Source organism: Drosophila sechellia, chromosome X, assembly GCF_004382195.2.
Source record: "Drosophila sechellia strain sech25 chromosome X, ASM438219v1, whole genome shotgun sequence".
NCBI lineage: Eukaryota > Metazoa > Arthropoda > Insecta > Diptera > Drosophilidae > Drosophila > Drosophila sechellia.
Genome location: NC_045954.1, coordinates 5,938,619 through 5,961,494, shown reverse-complemented (window position 1 = coordinate 5,961,494; position 22,876 = coordinate 5,938,619). Strand labels below are relative to the sequence as shown.

The 22,876-nt window shown below is 45.1% G+C and overlaps 4 protein-coding genes across 9 annotated transcripts; 2 read left to right on the top strand and 2 right to left on the bottom strand.

The window, feature by feature from the left end:
• Positions 1-1,216: 1,216 nt before the first annotated feature.
• Positions 1,217-11,124, bottom strand: LOC6612301 (transmembrane protein 132E). 5 transcript variants are annotated; one of them, XR_004362692.1, is made up of 14 exons: positions 10,498-11,124; positions 9,987-10,279; positions 8,804-9,919; positions 8,536-8,741; positions 8,315-8,474; positions 7,839-8,239; positions 7,412-7,770; positions 6,928-7,347; positions 6,736-6,874; positions 6,550-6,673; positions 6,053-6,491; positions 5,734-5,987; positions 3,243-5,674; positions 1,217-3,191 (listed from the first exon to the last, which is right to left on the bottom strand). XR_004362692.1 is itself a non-coding variant. In XM_032726552.1 (13 exons), the coding sequence occupies exons 1-13, from the start codon at positions 10,541-10,543 to the stop codon at positions 5,660-5,662; spliced, it is 3,972 nt and encodes a 1,323-aa protein (XP_032582443.1). In that variant the 5' UTR covers positions 10,544-11,124; the 3' UTR covers positions 1,217-5,659. The 5 variants fall into 5 exon arrangements, 4 of the variants coding, with proteins under 4 accessions (XP_032582443.1, XP_032582445.1, XP_032582444.1 ...); XM_032726552.1 differs by having other exon boundaries at positions 1,217-5,674; XM_032726554.1 differs by having other exon boundaries at positions 1,217-5,674; positions 6,053-6,488.
• Positions 11,125-11,578: 454 nt separating this feature from the next.
• LOC6612302 (myosin regulatory light chain sqh) lies at positions 11,579-13,644 on the top strand. Its single transcript, XM_002036776.2, has 3 exons — positions 11,579-11,695; positions 12,577-13,108; positions 13,173-13,644. Exons 2-3 carry the CDS (start codon positions 12,689-12,691, stop codon positions 13,275-13,277), a joined length of 525 nt encoding a protein of 174 aa, XP_002036812.1. The 5' UTR covers positions 11,579-11,695; positions 12,577-12,688; the 3' UTR covers positions 13,278-13,644.
• A 311-nt stretch (positions 13,645-13,955) lies between these two features.
• Positions 13,956-16,645, bottom strand: LOC6612303 (UDP-xylose and UDP-N-acetylglucosamine transporter). 2 transcript variants are annotated; one of them, XM_002036777.2, is made up of 2 exons: positions 16,173-16,645; positions 13,956-15,275 (listed from the first exon to the last, which is right to left on the bottom strand). In XM_002036777.2, the coding sequence occupies exon 2, from the start codon at positions 15,271-15,273 to the stop codon at positions 14,215-14,217; it is 1,059 nt and encodes a 352-aa protein (XP_002036813.2). In that variant the 5' UTR covers positions 15,274-15,275; positions 16,173-16,645; the 3' UTR covers positions 13,956-14,214. The 2 variants fall into 2 exon arrangements, with proteins under 2 accessions (XP_002036813.2, XP_032582448.1); XM_032726557.1 differs by lacking the exon at positions 16,173-16,645 and adding an exon at positions 15,876-15,892.
• Positions 16,646-17,216: 571 nt separating this feature from the next.
• Positions 17,217-19,155, top strand: LOC6612304 (vanin-like protein 1). Its single transcript, XM_032726556.1, has 2 exons — positions 17,217-17,325; positions 17,391-19,155. The coding sequence occupies exons 1-2, from the start codon at positions 17,230-17,232 to the stop codon at positions 18,990-18,992; spliced, it is 1,698 nt and encodes a 565-aa protein (XP_032582447.1). The 5' UTR covers positions 17,217-17,229; the 3' UTR covers positions 18,993-19,155.
• Positions 19,156-22,876: the final 3,721 nt, after the last annotated feature.

The window sequence follows — 22,876 nt, the reverse complement described above, 5'->3', positions numbered from 1 at the left end:
GGAGTGGGCGAACCAAAAGCTGCGCCGCGATGCGATGCTGACGGGATGGGATGGGAACGTATCGGATCGGTTTGGTTTGGCTTGGTTCGGTGGTGCAGATGGGTTCGTGGGGTTCCGCAGGTTGACGCCATCGACATGGCTATTTAGCCAAGATCACGCTGCGGCGGCGCCAACTGTTGCGTAAAATTCAAGAACACGGCTTGTCCCCAAAATGGAGCCACATGCCCCGCCGAATTGCGAATTATATAACGAGCCGATGATGATGATGGTCGCTTATGGGCACTCGGATATCAGCTGGCGGCAAAAGGAGCCCAAATGGGATCAAGGGCGTCCGGTACTGTGATTTGGAGCTCGGAACACCAAGGTTGCCCGCACAAATTGGCCATGCGGCTGCAGTGAATCTTTGGCGGACACTAAGAACGCATTTCAGCGTATAAGGCAATCAACTTTCATCATGATATGATATCATATTGCCCCATAATTATAAAATTACGACGCATTTAACTTAAAAGTTTCGATAAAGAGTAAGGATTGTTTTTTCTTTTTTTTGTTTTTTTCATTTTATAATATGTGGTTTATTAATAAATTATTTTATTTAAATTAATTTTGTCAGTTTTCATTTTTGAATATTTATAATATTTTTGTTTGCTTCTTCGTTTGCCTTCCTTCGTTTAAACAAAATGTGTCCTTCGCTTAATAATATTGTAATAATCGTAGCAATAATAATAATAATAATAATAGACTACTAAAGTGTTATACATGGCAACATTTAATTTCATTTCGTTTCGATTCGATTCGGTTCGTTTCGCCTCATTATGATGGATTCGATTTGGTTTTCGGTATTGGATGATAAACAAGGACTCGACGATCGGAAGGATCGGCATTGAACTGATTGATGGAACTGAGGAGCAAGCAAAAGTGTACGTCTCTTTTGGATTTGATCGTCTTCTATATGATGAAAGGGTTTTGGAATTTCACTGCTCGAAAGTGTTATACAATTGGTATGATTTATATATATATATATACTTTTATAATCTTTATACGCTGTTTATATATGGGTGTGTATATACTATATAGTAATATAAGCATTTCGTGGAGATCACTCTTTTGTGTCCTAGTGTGTGTGTGTTTGGGTGTGTATTGGTGTGTGTGTGGTTTTGCTTGCTAAAAAACGTCTGATTTTTGGGAGAAGAATCGAGGATAAATCATATATCACTAGCTCTTAAAAAGACATGCGCTGCCAATAACAACAAGAATTGAGTATCGCTATCTTTACCGTTAATCGTAATCGTTATTTTCTCTGGGTTGGCGAGGGGGGGGGGGGGGGGGGGGGCGGGGTGCGTGGGCGCTGGCATTGGGGGTAAGCACACATTTACATACTTACATACATACATACACAACAACTACGTTAATAACCGATACAAATGTTAACAATTATGCGGCGGATCGATGGACATAGAAGTACACTATATCGCACAAATATTCCCCAACGACCTTGGCGAGGGGGTGGGTGGGCGCAGGGACGGTGCAAATTAGCGGGGAGCTGGGGGTGAGGGGCGATCATCTAGGCATTTTCTCGAAGCGGGGACATCAGGCAGGTGGGACATTCATAGAACTTACATGGCAAAACATTAGATTCGTATAGTAGTTTTCCGAATTACTCCGATTCTTCTGCTCCTTAGCGTAATTAGTTATTTTTCTTGTTCTTTTTTTTGTTGTTTCGTTTTTTCTTTTTGGATTGTTTATGGTTTTGGTTTACTTTTTGTGCCAAGCGTAAACACTCATTTATATTCAATTTAAACATATACGTATTTAATTTGTATGTATATTTAAGTATAGCCTAATTTTCCGGTTTTTATTTTCCATTTTCTTTTTTTTTCTTTGCAAAAAGCAGCATAAACAACTTTTGTGATTCTCATTTTTCTTAGCATTTGTATAATTTTTCGATTATATTTCATATGCATATGTTTTGTTTTTATGTTTTTAGTTTGCATTACACTTAGCCGGCGCCTTTTTTGTTTAGCACGATATAGGTATTATTATTAACTATATAAATCGATGAATTTCCAAGTTTCAATGGGTTCGAAAAAAAATCAAGAGTTTCATTTTGAATCGTTTTCATATTTGAAGTGCATTCCTTTCATGTTATTTTTTTTTGTTGCTTTTTGTTTTGTGTGTTTCGATATTACATACAAGTACATACAGCTTAGGTTTAGGGGCGGGGGCGTGGCAGGGTGCGTTAAAAGCTTGCCTTGACTATATAAAACTATGAGTGTGTGTTGGTGTGTATGCGTGTGTGTGTTTCTGTATGGTGGGCGTGACAAAACGAACAAAAACGCTTTGAACTGACTAGAGAAGATCTAAAATTCGGCTTAAATTGCAGTCGAAACATGCTAAACAATAATGTACAATCTAATATATGGGTGTATACGTATATATGTATATATATATATATTTAGTTTAAAAAAAAAGGTATATAAAAGTCTTTGCATTGGAATCGTTAAACACATACATACAAGTACAAGAAGGATTAAGCCGATCCGCGAATTGAAGCGAAGCATTTGTCTAGATTAAAAATGCTGATACTCATCAATCGTCTCACGCCATTATAATTTTCACTAGATGGTTCCGATCCGCATGACGGAATTTCCAATGAAACTTTGGACTCCAGATCGGCTAAGACTAAGTTCTTTAATGGAGGGAGGCTGATGTCTCTTCGTTCGTTCTCACTGTCTGTCCAACAAGCAAGCTCGGAAGAAAGCTAGTGCTAAGCTCGATGCTAGCCGAGATCAATCGCCGGATTGATCGGCGTACTGGGCTGGGCTGGGCGTGCGGGTAAAGTTATATAAAGTTATAATGTTATGGCACTGGTAAATGCTGGAAGCTTCAATAGGCCTAAATCTCACTTTCACTTTCACCAATGGCAGTGCAGCTCGACTGAGTGTGTGTGTGGTGTGTTGGTGTTGGTGTTGGTGTATGTTTCGATTGGCTTGTGCGGACTAGGATCGGGGATATGTCGGGGACAACAGGCAATTGCATCTAGTACTATATGCTAATGATATTACAGGTCGAAATCAACAGGATGTGTCCAGTGATGTGTCCTTGGTGTAGGCGTGTGTCTTTGCAGTCCTTAGATCGATAGGGAGCAACTCAGGACTAAGTTTAATAATGCGGTACAGTCCGTTTGCGTGCTATAAGGCAAAGTTCAGTTATTTTTGAAGACTCTTCGTCTTATTTCTCACCCTGTCCGCGAAACGCACTGCACCTTCAACACGTTATGTACAGTATACAGTGCAATAGATGTCCGAAAGTCTGGCAAGGACTACAAATTTAGTTTACAAACAATGCATTCGTGCGCTTCATTGTGGGCCTCGTTTGGAGCCTTACAAAAAATGAGATATAGATTGCTTAATTTCGTTTTACAATTGTTTGCTTTGCTTTTGCTTCGGCATTTGCATTTGCATTTGCTTTGTTTCGTTTGCTTTTGTTTATCGTTTCATTCAGCTTTGTTTTGTTTTTTTGTTTCTCATTTCATATTTTCTTTTTTTTTTGGACGGAACAATTTACAACATATGATTATGAAACAATGAGAGAAACGAACATAATACTTAGATGGCCTCTAAAATATAAACTAATCGGATGAGACACTTATGCATAGCTACAGGATGTGCTTACAGGATCTTACAAACGAAATTAAACAGACTTACACAGAAACGAAAGAAGACAAAATCGCGTTTAGTGGCTACAATTAAGATTTGCTAATGGAATGAAGTAGCTTTCGGGTGCTATGATATATCCTTACAACTCGATAAGGAAAGCGAACAGATGCAATTACAATTTCAAAAATTTACGCATAAGGAGAGCGCGCTGGTGTCACACACAAGTGAATGAATATATATAATCATATATATATATATATATATCGTAATATATATCTCTATATATATAGGCGTAAGTTGGGGAAAGGGCTTGGCGCTTCCTGGCGGCATTTGATTTATCCTTGCGTGTTACAGTGTGTCCTCGTTTCGTGTCTAATTTCGCTATTCAAAGTATGGCTTCTCGACTTGAGTTTGAAGTAATTTTGCACTTGTTCCTTTTCTCGTTGGTAATAAATACAGTAATGATAATGATAATCGTAAGACAAGATAATAATAATCGCAATAATAATAGTGGTAATGGTAATAAATATGCACGTATGCTATAAATATGGTAAATTTGTTATATAAAGCTTGGATCGCTCGGTAATATCATATAATATTTGGTTACACATTTCCCCACTACTTCTTTGTGATTCGGTTTTTGGGGTTCTGTTCTGCTTTTAGCTGCTTCCTTTTCAATGCAATCGATCAAATAAAGCTCATAAGCGTCTATATATTATTTGTGATCTGTGATTTGTGATCTGTGTGGTGTGTGTTTCTTTACTAGGTTTCTCGATTTATGATGGTATTAGGTATTGGGCTTCGATTGCCAACTTATAAAGCGACGATTTCTGTTCAAGTTTCCATTTTAGATAATGTAGCATTTTGGATTATCCTTCGATTTGCTTTAAATTTTAGCGCGCGCTATATAATCATAAATATATATATATATATATATATATTTATATATACGTGTGTATAGCATGTATATTATTCAGTTTTTAAGTTCTAGCGACTTTTGGGAGCGGTGCCCGGCACATTTTGGAAACTCTCCTCTTTCTCTCAACTTCTCTCTGTCGCTGTCTCCCTCACTTTCGCTCTCGCTCGTTCGCTCTCTCTCTCTCTCTCTATCTATCTCACTTTCTCTGGCGCATACACACACACGCACGCAAAATACACTCACACTCACACAGACACAACAGAGAGTAGATATAGGATATGCAAGATCGGGCCGAGATCGTCTGAATATATATAGAAAAGTTGAATCGAACCAGACGGATGAGACATGCGACATTATCTAAGGATGCGTGTGTGTGAAGCGAAGAGAATGGGAAAAAATGTCTGGATTAAGCTATGCTTGAGATGGCTGATCCTTAACTACACCATAGTACTTATGCAGATACTGATACAGATACAGTTACAGAGATATAGATAGTTGTATACTATATATGCTTGCCCGTCGATTCCGATTGTGTCAGGCACGCGCTCCTCGAGATACACTTGGATTATATCTCCACGTTTACATATGCCTATAGGTGTATGCTTTAAATATGAACTTAGCCTAGCAATAAATATGTTTCTCCATCCATCGACTTATCTCCTTCTCTTTGCCCGGCTGACCAGTCCGTTTCCGGGCTGCCTTGCTCGACCTCAGCATGGATTCGTTTCGGAGTAGATGGAGCGGCCTTAAGGTTTGCTTTTAGAGTACTGAGTGGGGGGTTATTGCTAGAATTGCGTTTAGATGTGTGCCAGGTTGACGTCTAGAACTGCCTGCTCTCGATGTCCAACGCTCCATCGTAGGCATCGAATGCATCAGCCGACTCGTCTCCCTCTCCGCCATCCAGGGCCAATGGTGTTGGCTTGGCTGCGGTGATGGCTGTGGCCGTTGCCACGCCGGCGACCAATTCGTCGAGCAGCTGCATCTGCTGGCGAGTGGGCGAGGTCAGGGGCGTGGCAACCGTTTGATATCGGTGATGGAACGTCGACAATATCTCGCGAATTTTAGCAATGATCTCCTGTACTCAGGCATTTGACTCCTGCGGAACACAAGTGATGGATGATGCATATCAGATATCTATGCTGGATGTTTACGCACCTTTAGGTTGTCAAAGTAGTGCATGATCTGCTCGTAATCCATGTCGAGATCGTCCAGGCCAAGACGCTCTCCGGGGGCGACAGACTCATCGACGGTGGCCGAGAACATCGGATTGCCCACCACGGTGGCGCGCTTGACACGCGACGATTTCGTGGTGGGCTCCTGGCTGACGGCGCTGGCTGGCAGCCTTATAATCTCGTCCGTTCCATTTGAGTTGGCCGCATCCCCAGTGCTGCTGGCCATGCTGTGGTTTTCTGTTCACAAGTCCGGACCGTCCGTTTAGAAGATGTTTAATACTAACTACAAGATATATGCCTACCTTTAGCTTTGCCCTGGACTGCTGATGTGGACGGCGTTGCCGGCGAGGACGCGGCTGCTTTGGTAACTCTCTTTGGTGTCAGCGAATCGAACTGGAACGCGTTCTTCTGGTGCGGATTCGTGTACTCCACCAGCTTCTCGGCGTTGTGCAGCTCCTCGTGTTGCTGCTGCTGTTGTTGCTGCTGCTGCTTGATTTTGTTGTGCGCCGCCTTAATGAGTGGCTCCTGGCTGAAGTTGTGGCTATGGCTATGGCTGCGCTGATGCTGGTGCGGATGAGGAAGAGGATGTGGATGGGCGTGGGCCAGTGGATGTGGGCGTTCTGTTGGCGGTTGCTGATTAGGCTGCGGTGGCGACTGTTGGCTATTGGCATTGCTATCGCTTGTCTGCAAATGCTCACGTCTGTACAGCTGACTGTGCCGCTTGTTGGGTGCCGCATCCTGCTAAGTAAAAGCAATCAATCTAAGTTTATTGATCTGCAGTTTGACTCTGAGGACATACCTTTACAGATCCAGTACCGGGCACAGGCTGAACGGGCAGGCATGCTCGGGCGCCCACATTCCTGTGCGGCGGCACTGGTGGCTTGTAGTCCAGGGCATTATCCTTGCGCTCGTTGGCCAAATAGCTGCAAGTATTTTTTCAGATGAGTGTCGGCTGGTGCAGATTACTTTTGAACACAATACTCACTGGTCGGCGTGCTGCTTGTTAAGATTGGAGGCCGGCACGATGTGTGTCTGCAGCTTGGGCTGTTGGTCAAAGGAGCTCACACGGCGTCCATTGTCGTAGTTGACAATCGGATTGCTAGTGATGCGCATGCGGGAATCTGCTGAATAATGAAGCCTTAAGTAAGTTAAACTTTTGGAAAAGATTGAATGTCACCTCTCGGATTCAGATGCGTGTTGGTCTCAGCCACAATGGACTGTCGGTCGATGGTGGAGCGTCCCAGCCAGACCCAATCGTGTGCATTCGTTGTCGACTCCTTCAGGCGCACATCCCGGAAGCCCCCTGATCCACCAGAGCCATTGCTCTTACCCGCCGACAGGGGATCCAAGCCAGATTCAATCATTGCTGGCCGGAACTTAGAGGCATACACAACGCAAGAGATCACGAACACAATAATTGCGAAGCAGAACGCCGTGAGCAGGACGTACATGCCCAGTTCCATGGTGGTCATGGTGCCTGTGCCAGCAAGTCCCTTGCCATGATGACCCTTATGAACCGCCTGAATGCTGCCCCGATGCTGACGCGCCTGAACAGTAGGTTCGTACAGCTGGCTGGAGTCCCTTAAGGGGATGCCCACTGAAACGGAGATTAGAATAGAATTAGTATAAAGAGATGCATTCATATTATCAACTACACCCACCTATGATATCGGCCAGATCACCTGTTTGCCTATAGTTCTTTCTCTCCCTGCCCACAGTGCCATCATTTTGGATAGCCTCCTGCTTGCTCACGATATCCACATTGTTGAAATCCACTTCAATGGATGCCAATGCACTGGCCAATGGTGCTGCATTCGATTTGTTCTGTTTGGAGCTGCTCAACGTGCCACGTCGCTGGCGGCACTCCTCGGACAGTAGAAGGGTCACGCGCAGCAGGTTACCATTGCCCTCGCCCACGGCTATGACACGCGGATGATGGGAAGCCAGCATGGGAGCGAATGCCACCACCTCGGTGTCCAAACTCTCCACCAGCAGGAAGTAGTCCTCCACGGCAATATCTCTGTAATCATATAATCACACAATTTTAATAAATATACGCGAATGAGAACTCGTATAATGTTCACTTACCGCAAAGGAGTTTTGGAGCCATCAGTAAACTCCAAATCGATGTCAAGCAATCCCTCCTGATACTGAGCGGTCAGCTTGTGTGTGACAGAAGTCTCCGCCAGGTAGCCGTTTTCAATCGTGTTGTCCGGACTGATGGTGAGCTGCAGGCCCGAAATAACGCGCACGATGAGCTTGGAAAGGTTCACCTTGTCGCTGCCCACACGGATTTCCTTGGTGCCAATTACACGACCCGTTATGGGTGACAGGACCTGGACATCCGTGCGTCCCATGGACTTGCCCTGCAGAATTCGACCCTTCAGAGATGCGATCTTGGGATCGGCAACACGGAGCAGCGGCTGCACCAGATCCGTGACCCTTAAGCCTGTACGCCGTGAGATAAAGTAGCTGGTGCGTCCAGAGTTCTGTTTCAATGGGATAAGAAGAAAAACATGGCTATATAATCACTTTTGCTGCTTAGGAAGCCCAGGAAATCCCACCTGGTCCACGGCCAGAAATTTGGCGTACACCTCCACGGGACTTTGCTGGTAGCGAGCGCGACAAATCGTCTTGTCCGCTCCCAGATTGTTATAGTAGTTGGTTCCATGCTGACCCCAAACGTAGGATCTCTTCTTTCTACGACGCGACTGCTTGTTGTGTCTGCCATAGAATGAATAAGAATGATGAGTAAAATATAAAAACTAAAGGATAATTAAATTACAGATAGTGATTGTCATCGGTTACTTTCCATCCTTTGATCTGGGAGAGACGGAAATCGGATATGTAAACCTCCAGCGGGAACTCGGGCATCCAAACGATGAACTTGGCCACGCCCACATAGGTGCCATACTTGACAATGACCGAGGCATTGGATGAGCCACGCTGCTCGGAGCCATCCACATAAACAGAGCTACAGGAGGAGGAGACCTGAAAGTAGTGGAATTGGTTATTTAGCTGTCAATTGCGTGATTCACACTCATCAGACGCACCTTGATCACACTTTCGTCTTCGGCGTGACAGGAACTCTGCAGCGTCACATCGGCCACCTTGCCCGCTTGCGAAACGATGAACACCTTCATGGCCTGGGCCACCTGTCTGCCCGTTAGCACTGCCGTGTTCATCACCTCCCAGATCTTAGCCATTGGCAGCACCGCCTGAATGTCATCCTTGTTGATCTCCAGCTTGGCAATTAGTCGCTTCTTGTTGTCATCGGGTATAACCAGTTCTCCGGAATCCTTGTCCTTGGGCGTGTCATAGACATGCGTCACGGACCACACAATCTTGCCACCGTCCACAATATCATTGGTGTCCTCGGCCACCTCAAGAAGCCATGAGAATACCTCAAACACCTCGCTGGTTAGGTTGCCACCACTTTCCAGACTGGATTCGGCCTCTTTGCGGAAAGCAGTGACGAAAGCGGTGGTGTGTTTGGGATTTTCCTTCTGTACAGAAACGCTCCATTGGTCTGTGGAGGCGGTGGCGCCTAGAATCTTCAAGCCCACCTTGACACGAGCTCTCACGGTGAAGGCGGCCACCCGCTGATCGGGATATTGGTGAAGAAAGACGGGCACATGGAGGCGGGACAGTGGATACAGCGGATGTTGGGGCAGCAGAAAGGTGACGGCATCATCGGCGCGCAACATGCGATACGGAGTCCTGGCGGCCAACAAAGGCACCTGGGCGAATGTGGTCAACGGTTGGATCTGCACCTTGGGCTCGCATTGCTCGGGATTACGCAAAGGCGGTTCAAAGACACTGTACGAGACCTGGGCATACCGCTGCGGCACTTTGGGTGGCGCCTGGCCACTGCCATCTTGTGTGGGCGCCGGCAGCTGGGGCCACCAGCCCAGGGGCACGACCACTTCGGCTACGCAGACACCGTCCTCGCCCTCCGGCATGCAGCGTCCCTTGAGTGGCTGCTCCGAACCCATGGCCACGTGCAGGAGTACGCATACCTTCTGGCGCTGCAAGTGACCACCCGGATCGGCTCCGGCGTGGAACAGTACCCGAAGCACGGGAGCATCCTGCGATACACTGGAGCGCACCAAATGGGCGGAGATGTCCAGGTGCATGTTGGGCTGCTGGAGCTCCAGTAAAGTGGCATTCTGTGAGAGAAAAAGTGGTATGACAAGGCGTCCTTTTGTTGCTGGACAGGATTAGGGGACAACTCACATTCAAATAATCGCCCGACTGGTTGTCCATTGTGTCCGGCACAATGTAGCGGGCTGGCACCGTTTGTTTCGTGGAAAAGGGTCCATAGCTGGCGCGTATGGACACAGGCTGCGTGGTCTCCACCACAGTGAATCTGTCCAGGGACAACACGGAATCGTAGGAGGATCGTTGTCGTAACGGCGGCACCGCCGAGGATGTCTGCACATTGGCGATCTCCGGCGTCACAGGTGGTTGGCGGGCGTGCTTCAGAAAGAAGCCGCTGTCCGGCGCCTCGAAGTGCACCTCCACGGAGTCTGGCGAGGATTGACCATGGATTTGTCGTGGGTTGGGAGTAGACGAAGGAGTAAATTAGTTGAATTTTGGTAACGGTAACATAGGGGTTGAGACTTTTCTTAAACACGTAGGTCACCCACTCCTCCTTTATCCCCCTCCCCTTGGCTAACTCCCTCCCCCACTCCATCGCCTTTTTTGTACCACCCCCCTGGGTTTGGAAACTTTATTTGATACTTACATGCCAACGACAGCTGCAAAGCAATTATGAGGCAGTATCTCATCATCTTGTTCGTGTTCAGGAATCCAAAATATATCGAAATCCTGAAATCCTGTGCCCACCCACTCGTTAATTTGCTAATTAACTCTGCCCGCACTCTCGTTATTTTCACTGTTCTCTCGCTTGTGTGGCTTGTTTGACCGTTATTCCGTTAATCGTGCCAAAAGTTAACCGTTAATTCGCGCTGGCTAGCACTTTTCGTCCTTTTTTCTCGCTCAGCAATCCGCAGCACATCCTTTATTGATTCTTTCCAGTGTGCCCACACACCCACACACCAACACACACTCACACGCTGCTCACACACACAGCCGTGGGCCACCTCGCACACAGATACACATGCACATGCAGGTATAGACACATCTTCTCCTGCAAATCGCGCAGTTCAGTTCGAAATTAATTGGACCGCGACCGTGCCAACCGATTCGATTTTTCACTCGACTCGCTTTTCACGCGCTGGCAAGGATCTGCTGGGCTGGAAAATCCCTCGTTCGACGCCCTAATGCATGCCTCTTTTCATTCAGGTCTCTCAGAATTTTACACAAATATCGAACATTCCAAACACTTTGCAGTGTGTCCATACCGTATTGAAAACAATATCCTAAAATAGTGGTACTACCGTATTTGGAAGTGCTGTAATATGGGGATGCCAGACTGTGCGGATACTCCTGAAACTCCAATCAGAACGCGGGCAATTCAAAAAGTTCATACCAAAAAAAATACCATGCATGTCAAAAATAAAATTAGTTGGGATTGGATTTTAATATATTTTAAGAAGAACTATATATTTTACAAGAAAAGAGCTAACGCAATTTCTTTGTAACGGACATTTTTTAACAAGAGCTGGTAGCACAACTCACAATAGGTTTTTAGGATTCTCATAACTCCCATAGTCCCAGTGCCAGTAGTATTCACATTGAATTTATAAAAGAATTTATAGTTTTAAAAAGTATTTTTTTAAGAGCTCTAACATTTTGCACTTTTCTGCAGTATTATTTGGCATATTCCGAGGTATTTTCTGGAAAATTCAAGCTGCCTCTATGCTGGTCACACTTGGCCTTCTCATCGAACTGAAATCGCTTTATAAAAGACAAAAGTGCAGCTGGTCAAAAGTTGCATTAACGAAACTTCGATAGTATTAGACACTCGACATTCGGCAGCTGTGAGTATGAATCAAATCAGGAGTAAACAAGAAAACATATTCGATAAAATAAACGAACTGAACTCTCAAAGGGCGCTGCCCTTTGTGGGTGTGCGTGTGTGTTAGTGTGTGCGTATGAGTCAGCGTCGGCAGCGCGCAAATGAAAACAATTGTTTTTATGTTATAATTCCATTTAAATGTCCATCCGAAAGTGATAAATCAACGAAGTCGCAAACATTTGGCCCAACTTGAGTTCTCGAGTGGATTTGGGTGCTTCAACTGCGGTTTTTTTCGGGCCTTTTAAGGCTTTAATTGAAATGCGTGTGCCAGTGTGTGTGAGAATGTTTTCAATGAGCCAAATACGTGTGCGATGTTGTTTTTGTTAACCGCAGTTCAACAGCATTGATAAACACGCATACACATGCACGCACTGGCGCAGAGAGAGAGCGAAACTCCCATACGTGTCATTTTCGTTTGCGCGAGTGACTCAGAGAGCTGCGCATGTGTGCGTGCATGAGTCGCTCACAGTGGGCGCCCGATAAGGTGGACTTGTAACTCTAGCGGAAGCTTAGAGCTATCAAGCAATTATCCTTTCTGGCCTAAAACTCTATTAACTTGGATTTATTTATAAATATAATTTGTAGTTGACCTATTTTAGGGAAATGCAAACCCTTTTATTACCAAAATCAACTTAAAGAGCAGTAAAAAGATGTTCTTTCCCTTGTGATATGCCTGAGCACGGTGTAGCATTGTATCGAGCGTCCACTGTATGTTGACACAGTTTGTTTGGAGACCAATGAAAATCGGTTTCAGCGGAATTCGCTGCAATATGTCTATATATAGCCATAAATACATACCCGGCCAACGAAATGATAATGTGAGTCGTCGTTTTTCGTTTTCAGATCCACGCCGCACACACATCACTCCAGCGCGAAGCACTAGTGCCACCAGATCCACAGGCCGGCTCCATTTAGCTCCATTAACTGCATCAGAACCACCAATCCAACAGCAACCATGTCATCCCGCAAGACCGCCGGACGTCGCGCCACCACCAAGAAGCGCGCCCAACGCGCCACCTCCAATGTGTTCGCCATGTTCGATCAGGCGCAGATCGCCGAGTTCAAGGAGGCCTTCAACATGATCGACCAGAACCGAGATGGCTTCGTCGAGAAGGAGGATCTGCACGATATGCTGGCCTCGCTGGGCAAGAACCCAACGGACGACTATCTCGATGGCATGATGAACGAGGCGCCCGGACCCATCAACTTCACCATGTTCCTCACGCTCTTCGGCGAGCGGCTGCAGGGCACCGATCCCGAGGATGTGATCAAGAACGCCTTCGGCTGCTTCGACGAGGAGAACATGGGCGTCCTGCCCGAGGATCGCCTCAGGGAGCTGCTGACCACCATGGGTGATCGGTTCACAGACGAGGATGTAAGTTGTCTACGATATCAAGTGGGAGTGTGCCCTTACAACTTCTTTCCATTCACATTCACAGGTGGACGAGATGTATCGGGAGGCGCCCATCAAGAACGGTCTATTCGACTACCTCGAGTTCACGCGCATCCTTAAGCACGGTGCCAAGGACAAGGATGAGCAGTAAGATCGCCAGCAGTCGATACACTAGCCAGCTGCCTCTCCAATCAGCCTGTCCAAACTATCCATCATGAGTTTCGTTTTGATAATTTAATATATATACAAGTATAAACATTTTTTTTTTGGTCTCGCGCCTTTTGTTCTTTAATTCCTGATATTCCTGTACTTACCCGTGCATTTGAATTAAACAAAAAGTAGCCAACACCAGCGATTGTTATGTACGACACTGTAGTGTGTGAGATGTTGGTGCCAGATAACACGATTTCCCGAAAAACTCCTTTCATAAGTATTAACTCATTGAATATACATATATATTACCTATATACAAATACATACTTATACAAGAATGTGGCAATAAACCATTTTTTTTCTTACACTCGAGAACGTGCGCACGTCCAACCGAACAGATGTCTGCAGAAATCCTTCAGCCAAAAGCAACTGATCAAACAAGAGAAACTTTGGAATATGTACCCCGATTGGCTAACTAACAGCATGATGTGATAAATGTATGTAGCTTTGGATGTGACGGAATATGAACGAGATTTCGGAAATTAGTCAAAAGTTTCTTGGAATCTTCGACAAGCTGACTAAGGAGTTCATGTCGCGGGGTCCAAAAGACTCAATCTTGTAAACTCATATCTTATCTCACATTTTCGATTCGAAGATATTTCAGTTTCTGCAAATATATGTTTTTCAGGAATTTATTAAAAAAAAAGCAATTAAATAGATGGCTTAAGGTTGTATATACTTTTGGACAACTATTAAGTTAAAAGAAAACACGAACATTTGAAAATCTAGAAAGACACGGACGCGAGAATTACAAACCAGACAAAGAGGCGTCTAAACACTAGGCAAATTCTATGTACAAACAAGGCGCTAGGACTACAAATTAATGGTTAATGGTTAATGGCCTCTGCAGCAGGAACCAGCACAGCACGCGAAGATTACTCCACCTTCTTGGCCAGCGGAGCGGTGTCGAAGCGGGTCTTCCGGCCCGACCTGGCCCGATAGGCGTCCCTCACCTGGTTGATCACATTGGCGAAGAGTATTGTGCCGAAGAATACCAGGATGGTGCCCACCCAATGGTTCAGGGTGAATGGATTCCGGAAATAGACGATCGAGAACAGCAGCGAGACGAACTTGCGCAGGGTGACCACCAGCGTGACGGTTAGCGAGGCACATTCGGTGGTCAGGACGTAGACGGCACTGATGCAAACATACTGGGTGACCACGTTGCACAGCAGGTAGAACAGCATCAGCGGGAATTTCCACTCAAGGCCAATGGCTCCCAGCAGTGGCACGGCCACTGGTTCCGACGACCATGCGATGCCAAAGTGCTGGACTATATTGCCGGCCATGATCAGAAAACCGGGCAGAGGCAACATGTGGGTAAAGAATAAGGCCTCGCTGGGATGCTTGCCATACTTCTTGTATATCACCTCCTGGTAGATGCCCATGTAGGCGGTCACCAGCAGGGCGATCGTCAGCAAGCCAATGCCCACCGTCCACCAGAAGAAATCGGAGTAGGAGGTATCCACCTTGAGACTGTGATGCGTATTATCCTTGACATCGCCACTGGAGACCAGGGTGCACAATATAATGCCCGCCGTGATCATGGCCACGGAGCTGTACTGTCGCAGATTATAGCGCTTCTTCAGCAGCACAATGCCCATGATCATGTTGGCCATCAGTGATCCGCTGCGGAAGATCATGTGCAGCGGCATGGGTATGTTGAAGTTGAAGGCATAGTTATTGCACACGTTCGCCCCAAAGAACAGGGCCACCAGGATGACGTAGTCCTTCAGCGCAATCTTCGGTCGCACCGTAAAGAACTTGGAGGTGAAGACCAGGCCCTCCAGCGCGATGAACAGGAACTGGGCGAAGGTGATCAGGTTACCCGCGCCCGGATCGATCTGAATGATCAGCTCCAGGAATACGACGTTGCTGCAGCAGCCGATGAACACGAACAGCATGCCCAGCAGGGCCTTCAGGTTTAGAGCCATATCTGAAAAATAAATATGTCCATGTATATTTTTGAAAATATAATTGGTTCGATGCTACTAAAATACAACATCTTGGCAATCGATGCTAGAGCATTGTGTTCAGTTTAAATTTTGTGAGCATTTTGTCAAGTGTTTTTTTTTTTCATTTTTCATTTTTCATTTTATCTTCTAGCATGTAAGACATTCCGTGCTATCTGTTATTTTAAAGGGGTAATAAGTAAGTAGGTACATATGTATGTACACACGTTAATTGTTTTATGCATTCGCAAAACATTGTCATGATTACGAAGCAATTTGATTTCCACTAAACTTTGCTCTGATTATGCTAATTAAAAGAGTTTAGCACTGTTAATAATTCAATCTGATTTGGAATATATTACTACTAACTGATGAAAATATCTATTTAAATGATTGCTTATTTCGAATTCAGCAAAAGCTATTAAATTTCAGTCGTATGTGCAAAGCACAAGGGAATACCGAAGAAAAACATACATAAATGCTTAAAAAGAGAAATAAATTAGCATAAATTATTATACTTATTATCTGCGCATAGTTAATAGCTAATAGTTATGCGAGATATAAAATTTACATAAAATGCTTACCAAAAATAGAACTGATCGTAAACAAAGCTTAGTTAAAGTGTTCTTTTTTGGTGAAATTTATGAGTTTTATTCACTTTTTTTTACTGATTTATTGCTGGTGCAGAACGATTTTTTCTATGTAATCGAAGTCTGGTTTTTTCTGGAAGGGTATTTCCAAGGTCGGTGGGTGGCTGTAGATCGCTGCCCGCTCAGCGTTAGTCGACAATTTGGACAATTGTCACGTTGCCGATAAGAACTACGCGCATTGTTTAATTTAAACTGAACACTGAACTGACAATCGTTATCGGCGTTACTTACCTTCGCAATAGGAGTTATTCTAATCCGCGGGATGTGCGAGTTACGAATGCCTGTGGATTGTCCGGTTTAATGACGGATCTCGGATCTCGATTCTTTTGTCTCACTGGCGGGATGTCGAGAATCAAGATCGATTATATCAGTTGCTTGCTGTATAAACACTGCTCGCACACACACACACACGAACGCACATGGGTGCGATTAGAACATGAATATGCACAAACACCAACTTGCGAATCAATTATCTCGCTCTTTCGCAGCGCGACCTTCACCGTTTTTCTATCTCTCTCGCTCGCTATGGGCTCTCCTTGAAATGGCGCTTACCGTTCGTTGGGCGCATTTGAACTGTGGTAATTGGTTTTTGGTAGCCCACTAATAACCGTTAACAGCTTGATTACAATCTTAATGTATTGTTGTAGTTTCTGCCGCGTGCTGTTGTTGTTGAACAGCTGAAGACTGCTGCCGGTGTGACCAGCTAGTGGTCGGGAAAAGCCGTAAGTTGCAGAGCTTTAAGTTCGGGGCGACAATCGATATCGATTGCAACAATTATCGCCAATCGAATTTGAATATTGAAGTTCAGAACTTCTGGACGTGTTTATATGTATAATGTAATTGTTCTATCGAATTAAATATTACTGCAAAAATATACTGTTAGTATTATTTCTGAATTGGAGACCTTAAAGAGCAGCGTTAGGCAGGCACTTTAGTTTCGTAATTTTTCCGCATATCTTATCATATCATAATTGCTTTGACCAAACAAATGTGATGCCTCAATTAATTGCTATCTTTTATGTCTTAATTTTAGTGTCTTCGTTTAAACACCTCGGCCAAGAAATCATTAACCCCTTGATGACTAGCATACATTGTATAGGAAACAGCAGAGATAAGAGTCATATGAATAATTGGGGCTCTTATCTGCCAAAATGCATAATCTAGTTGTATCCACCATCATCATTATTCGCCCGTAAAATAAAATACCTATATGTAAGATAGTGAGATTTCGTTCTTGGCCCTGCACTTGATTCTTGATGCGTAGTCTTCGTTTTTGGCCAAGATCTCGATGGTTTGGCAGTTGGATTTCGGCCACCGTTCCATTATGAAGTCGATTCAATTGAGTTTTCTACTCTTGACAGCGATCTTCAGCAGTTCGCATCAGGTAAATTTGGATTTAGTACAATTCCAAAAAAATGACAAAAGTCTTGATCTATATCCTCTCCATAGCTTTCCAAGCCGGAAGATCCAACCTATACGGCAGCAGTGGTGGAGCACAGCCAGCCAGTGGGCGATTCTCCGCGGACACGCACCACCTCAGCTTCGGAATCTTTCCAGAAGATCATCCGCGAAGTCGGCGATGTGGACATCATAGTGTTTCCCGAGCACATAATCAACAGTCAGGCCACGGCCACCTTTGTGCCCCATGAGTCGCAGAACATAACGCCCTGCTACCAAACGGACTATGAGCTCTTCCTCATCGAACTATCCTGCTCGGCGAGGGCTAACCAGCTATATGTGGTCATAAACGTGGTGGAGAAGGAACTGTGCGCCCATGGAGCTGGTTCCGACACCTACAATCCTTGTCCATCGACTGGCGTGCGGTACTTCAACACGAATGTGGTGTTCGATCGAAGGGGCAGGATTGTCTCGCGGTACAGGAAATCCCATTTGTGGCGACACGAGTATGTCTCGACATCTGTGCTCCGATCTCCGGATATATCCATCTTTAGAACAGACTTTGGCGTAACCTTTGGCCACTTCATCTGCTTCGACATGATGTTCTATGATCCAGCGGTGAAATTGGTCAAGGAGCACAAGATCACGGACATCGTGTATCCCACCTACTGGTTCTCGGAACTGCCATTCCTTGGCGCTGTACAACTCCAAGAGGGTTGGGCATTTGGTAATGATGTTAATGTCCTAGCCGCAGATGCCAGTAAGCCCGATGGACGCACTTCCGGATCGGGTATCTATGCAGGACGTGGTGGCCGATTGGTTGCGGAGATTTTCGAGCAGCCCACCACCAAGTTGCTGATTGCGGAGGTGCCGAAGCGGGAACGTGGCCAACTGGCACCCACTTTCACGCCGCTCTTCACGCCGCAGAGGAAAACGCAAAGATTGACTGGCCTGGCCACGTATCGGGATAACAATGTGGATATATTCGAAAGTGAACTGTTGGACGAGGATTTTCTGAGTTTCGAACGCCAGTTGTGCCATGGCAGCTTTTGCTGTACCTTCTCTATCGAACGAAAGGTCACCAGCGCCGCGGAGAACGAGGTGCCCTCCAGTGGGGCCAAGTCGTATCGCTATAGGATCGGAGTCTACTGGGGCAACGAGACCACCGTCATTGGCGTGGATCGCACGGAGCAGGCCACTTGTGCACTCTTTGCCTGCACGGATGTGCGTCTCGCCAGCTGTGGCTACATCTATCCGGAGAACGAGGAGGTCATCAATACGCACCACTTCACCAAGCTGAGTATCTCGGGCAATTTCCCAGCTGCTCCACGTGGCCGACGATTGATCATGCCCAGCACCTTGAATGCTCTATTCCTGCCCGTTTCGGTTGCCGATTATGAATGGATTGAATCACCAGAGGCGGCGAATAATGTGGACAAGCCCATATTGGTCGATTTGAAACTAGAGAAGCCGCAGAACGATCTGCTCACCTTTGCCATTTGGGCCAACTACTACACAGAGATACCCAGCACCCACAACTTGGATCACATGCAGCCGAATGGAACTCAGACCAGTCCCTCGACTTCTTCATCCTCGACAGTTTCGGTATTCCGGATTTTATGTGTACTCAGCTGTCTCATCAGCGTATTGTAGATTACTATTTCTTGGTCATAATACCGTTCACTTTCTGACTCAAATGCTATATTTAGTCATATTTTTTTTTGCTTATCTAAGCACCAAAATAATTGTTATAACTCCTCATAATAACGAAATCCCTCACTTAACCAGAGTAATAAAAGTTTTGTAGATTTTTTAATTTCAAATTTAAAGGCAGCACAAGAATTTCAGTTCAAATGCATTCATTTGCTTAAAATCTATTTTTGGAGCAGCTGGATGGTAAAAAAAACTACCGACTAAGGAAATTCAATAGGAATATCGCACAGATTTCCCAAGAACAGAGATGAATAAGTGCAGATTTTCCGAAGGCAAATTTTCCCAGAATTCGACCAGCTCCAAGCGGATCCAATGCATTTCCTGCGAACTGACCGTTACTTTCACTGGCGTTCGTAAGTCTCCACTTGGAGTCGGTTATTATTTGAATGAAAGCAGCAACAACACCAACCACCCACCGCCCACCGCCCTTTGGCGGCCAAGCAGGCGACGAACGACCTTGTGGAGATTCGCTTCCAGCGCAGGCGCTTCAAGGACCTCTGCCAGCGTTGTTTGCATTTCCAACAGGTAGCGACGTCGACGTCGACGTCAAAGCCCATGCAACAGTGGCCGCCGTTTATAATGAGCCAAGGCCGACGGGGAGGGGGGGAGAAGGTGCTCGGCCCAGTGGGCGGTGGGTGGGTTTTTGGCAATGCTCATCTCCCACACACACACACACGCATCAATGTAGCATCTTCAATGACAACGACGACGACTTCTCCGCGGGAGAATCCTGCTGGACAGGATTCACGCTGTGACTTTCCGTGCGATTTAACATCATTTGCTTGCTGATGCCGCACCGTCACCTGCCACGCCTCCCGAACTGCCGCCCACCGCTAAGAAGAAGCAAGAAAATCAAAAGGGAAATACAAAATAAACTTTCAACGAATCCCGAAAAAGGTGCCCAGCAACAAGAATGAAACTAGTGCACAAAAAGAAAGTTAAAAGAAGTTTAAAACTTTAACATTACCCCTGCAAATAAAGCCTATTTGTTTAATTTGTTAATAATATCCTATGAGTTGTTATTATAAGTTCATATCTACCTATACATTTCTTTGATTTTATTTAAATTTTTTTGTATTTTTTCCGCAGAGTGCGGACTGAGTAAGCTGTTTGCAATAGAGTTATACGTAATGCCACCCCTTCACGCCCCTCAGCGTAATTTCCCTCCATTTATTTTAAGCCCCCCCCTTATCTTATTTTTTTCATTACGCCCCCCTCCTGCCGCCATTCAATTCGATTCCCAGGCCTTGGTAAACATTTTTTTTTTCAGCACAAAAATCAAAAACTTTGAGCTCTCTCCGCTTTTTAGGGACGCTATAGGGACACCACGGGTGGTGGGTGTTTTAGGGTGGCTCTGGGTGGTTTTAGGGTGGCTCGGGGTGGCTGAGGGTGGTGCCACTGTTGCTGCTGTGGCACCTGCCACTTGAAAATTCCACACGGCTTCTGTTACATTTTGATTTATTTGCTGAAATTTATTGTTAAAGTGAATGGAGGCGCAAAAGTTGCCAGCGAAGGGGGATGGTGTTGCTGAATTTGAGTGGAGTTTGAGTGGGTGGTGGTTGGGCGCTTATGTATAACAGGTGGTGAAGTGTAGGTGAAGGCCGCCGTCGCAACCATAAAATATCTGGCCGCACTGGCTTCTCTACTTTCCTTTTTTCATTTTTATTTTTCAACCGATTTCCTGTGGCTCAACTCCGACCTGTCGAGAGGCAGCAACGAGGAAGTATTCTCAATCAGAATCAGTTCCAGTCATTGACACACACACACGCACACACACACGCACAGAAGGGCGCCGCATTAGCAACTAACCGCATTCGGAACTGGGAACCAATTCGATTCCCATACTCTGGCCACACAGTGCACAAAAAGAAACGTAGAAATGCAAATTCTTTAGCAATTCTAATTCCTTACGCAAATTCTTCAGCAGTCCTAATTCCTCACGCGAATTCTTCAATATATCGCTAACCGAATCAAGTGTTAATTAGACCGGAAGTGGCCATTTTCCATGGCTATAATTCTACATACACTTCGCGAGACACGCGAATTCTTCCGTTATAGGGTGCTTACAATTTTCTTTCCTTGTTTTAAATTTTATAACATTTCTTTTTTTTGGCTGTGCAGTTAACTTTTCGCCACCTCCATATCGCCAGTGCTACAGTCACTTCCCTGAGGTCTCAGGCAAAACTGATTGAATTGAATATCAGTTTTCAGCTGGCACAGCTCCCCAGACTGCCACGCCCCCTCCCAAACATTCAGCCCTTGCCGTGCCATTTGAATTTGAATGGAAATGATTTCACTTGATTTTCATATTTGTATTATGTTCCCGCCGGGCTCACCTGGCACACAAACACAGACACATATGTATGCATATACAAGCATATATCCGGAGTCATGCCCCATCTCACTCGCTCGCTGTGATTGCCTCTCCCTCTCGCACACATCCGTACGCCTTTTTGACTTTATTAAAATGTATTGTAAACATGACTGTGGGGGAAAGTATCTTAACATATATTTACCAGACTTACCTGGCCGCAACTTCTGGTTTTCGGTCCGCTGCCCAGAATGCAATTCTCTAATTGTCTGCCGATTTCGATTTGGGCAAACATTTGCGGCTTTTAAGTGGGATAGCATCATAAATTGGTAGTCCATTGAATGGCAAACTTTCCAAGGCAAGTCTATTTTTGAAATTTACATAATTGTTAGTCTTAACAATGCTGGGCTCCACCGATTTAACCAGCAAACTGCCGCAGTATTCAACGAACTTTCTTTTGTAGTGGCCGACCCAATATTTTTTTTGGCCACTTGTCCACGCAGCCAGGACTTTGCCACCCTGCTCAGGTATACATACATATATATGCACAAATAATATATATATATATATATATACATATATATATGTGCATGCAGATGTATAATTTAGCAGGAGTAGGGCGTACCGGGGTCGAAACAAAAATATAAATAAGAAAGAATATGATTACGTATACGCAACGTGGAACTTCTTTAACTTCAAGTGCGTGAGGGTGTGAGTGCGCTAGTGAGCGATTGTGTGTGTCTGTGTGTGTGCCTGGTCATTACGCACGTAGCATTTGTATGAATGGAAAAAGAACCACCCAGCCACCCACCGAACATCCACTGTACAGCCCACTCCATTCGCCTTGCCGCATCGCTGAGCACATAAAAATAAATCAAGTTTTTCTTCATTTCCTTTGCTGTTCGTCGACTTTTCCGCCCCTGACTTCTTTCATTCGCGTTGTTTGTGCGCCAGGCATATGCCTTTTTTCTTATTTTTTTTTTAAGATTTTAACTTTATGTGGCATACTTACGGTGGCACAAAACGCCCAGGTGGAGAAGCTAACGATGCCGCTGACCGCGTGCGTCCTTAACGCGTTTTTTATGCAAAAAAAAAGCGAAATGAAGTCAAACCAGCTAACTGGTAACAGGTAACACAGGTAAGAGCTAACAAGGTCTGCAGGACAAAACGCCAACACATGTTGATAGAGGCGACGGGGCTAACTAATATCTAAAAAATAATAAAATGCCACGGGCAGCAGCCGCAGTCGAGTGTTCAACAGCAACAGGCTATATAACCACAAGTGGTTACACCACCGACAAAAAAAAATGGTGCCACTAACTGAAAACTAACAGTTACACGCGGAAAAGCTGAGTAAAATCTCTAATATTCACGCTTTACAGCACTAGCAAGTCTTATTTAGCCAATAAAATTAATCATAGCACACTTTTGCGCACTGCATCAAAAGTTTTTTAGAGCTCAGCATGGTTTATTTTCTGTATTTTAGTGTTCAATTGCAGCTACCTTTGTTCAC

What these genes read in the sequence shown, in the direction of transcription:
- LOC6612301 (XM_032726552.1), bottom strand. Translation starts at nt 10,543, where the DNA reads ATGATGAGATACTGCCTCATAATTGCTTTGCAGCTGTCGTTGGCAT. An exon ending in AAGACGAAAGTGTGATCAAG is followed by an intron (nt 8,742 to 8,803) that starts GTGCGTCTGATG and finishes CACTACTTTCAG; the next exon opens with GTCTCCTCCTCCTGTAGCTC. An exon ending in AGTCCAGGGCAAAGCTAAAG is followed by an intron (nt 5,988 to 6,052) that starts GTAGGCATATAT and finishes ACTTGTGAACAG; the next exon opens with AAAACCACAGCATGGCCAGC.
- LOC6612302 (XM_002036776.2), top strand. Translation starts at nt 12,689, where the DNA reads ATGTCATCCCGCAAGACCGCCGGACGTCGCGCCACCACCAAGAAGCGC. An exon ending in ATCGGTTCACAGACGAGGAT is followed by an intron (nt 13,109 to 13,172) that starts GTAAGTTGTCTA and finishes TCACATTCACAG; the next exon opens with GTGGACGAGATGTATCGGGA.
- LOC6612303 (XM_002036777.2), bottom strand. Translation starts at nt 15,273, where the DNA reads ATGGCTCTAAACCTGAAGGCCCTGCTGGGCATGCTGTTCGTGTTCATC.
- LOC6612304 (XM_032726556.1), top strand. Translation starts at nt 17,230, where the DNA reads ATGGTTTGGCAGTTGGATTTCGGCCACCGTTCCATTATGAAGTCGATT. An exon ending in TCTTCAGCAGTTCGCATCAG is followed by an intron (nt 17,326 to 17,390) that starts GTAAATTTGGAT and finishes TCCTCTCCATAG; the next exon opens with CTTTCCAAGCCGGAAGATCC.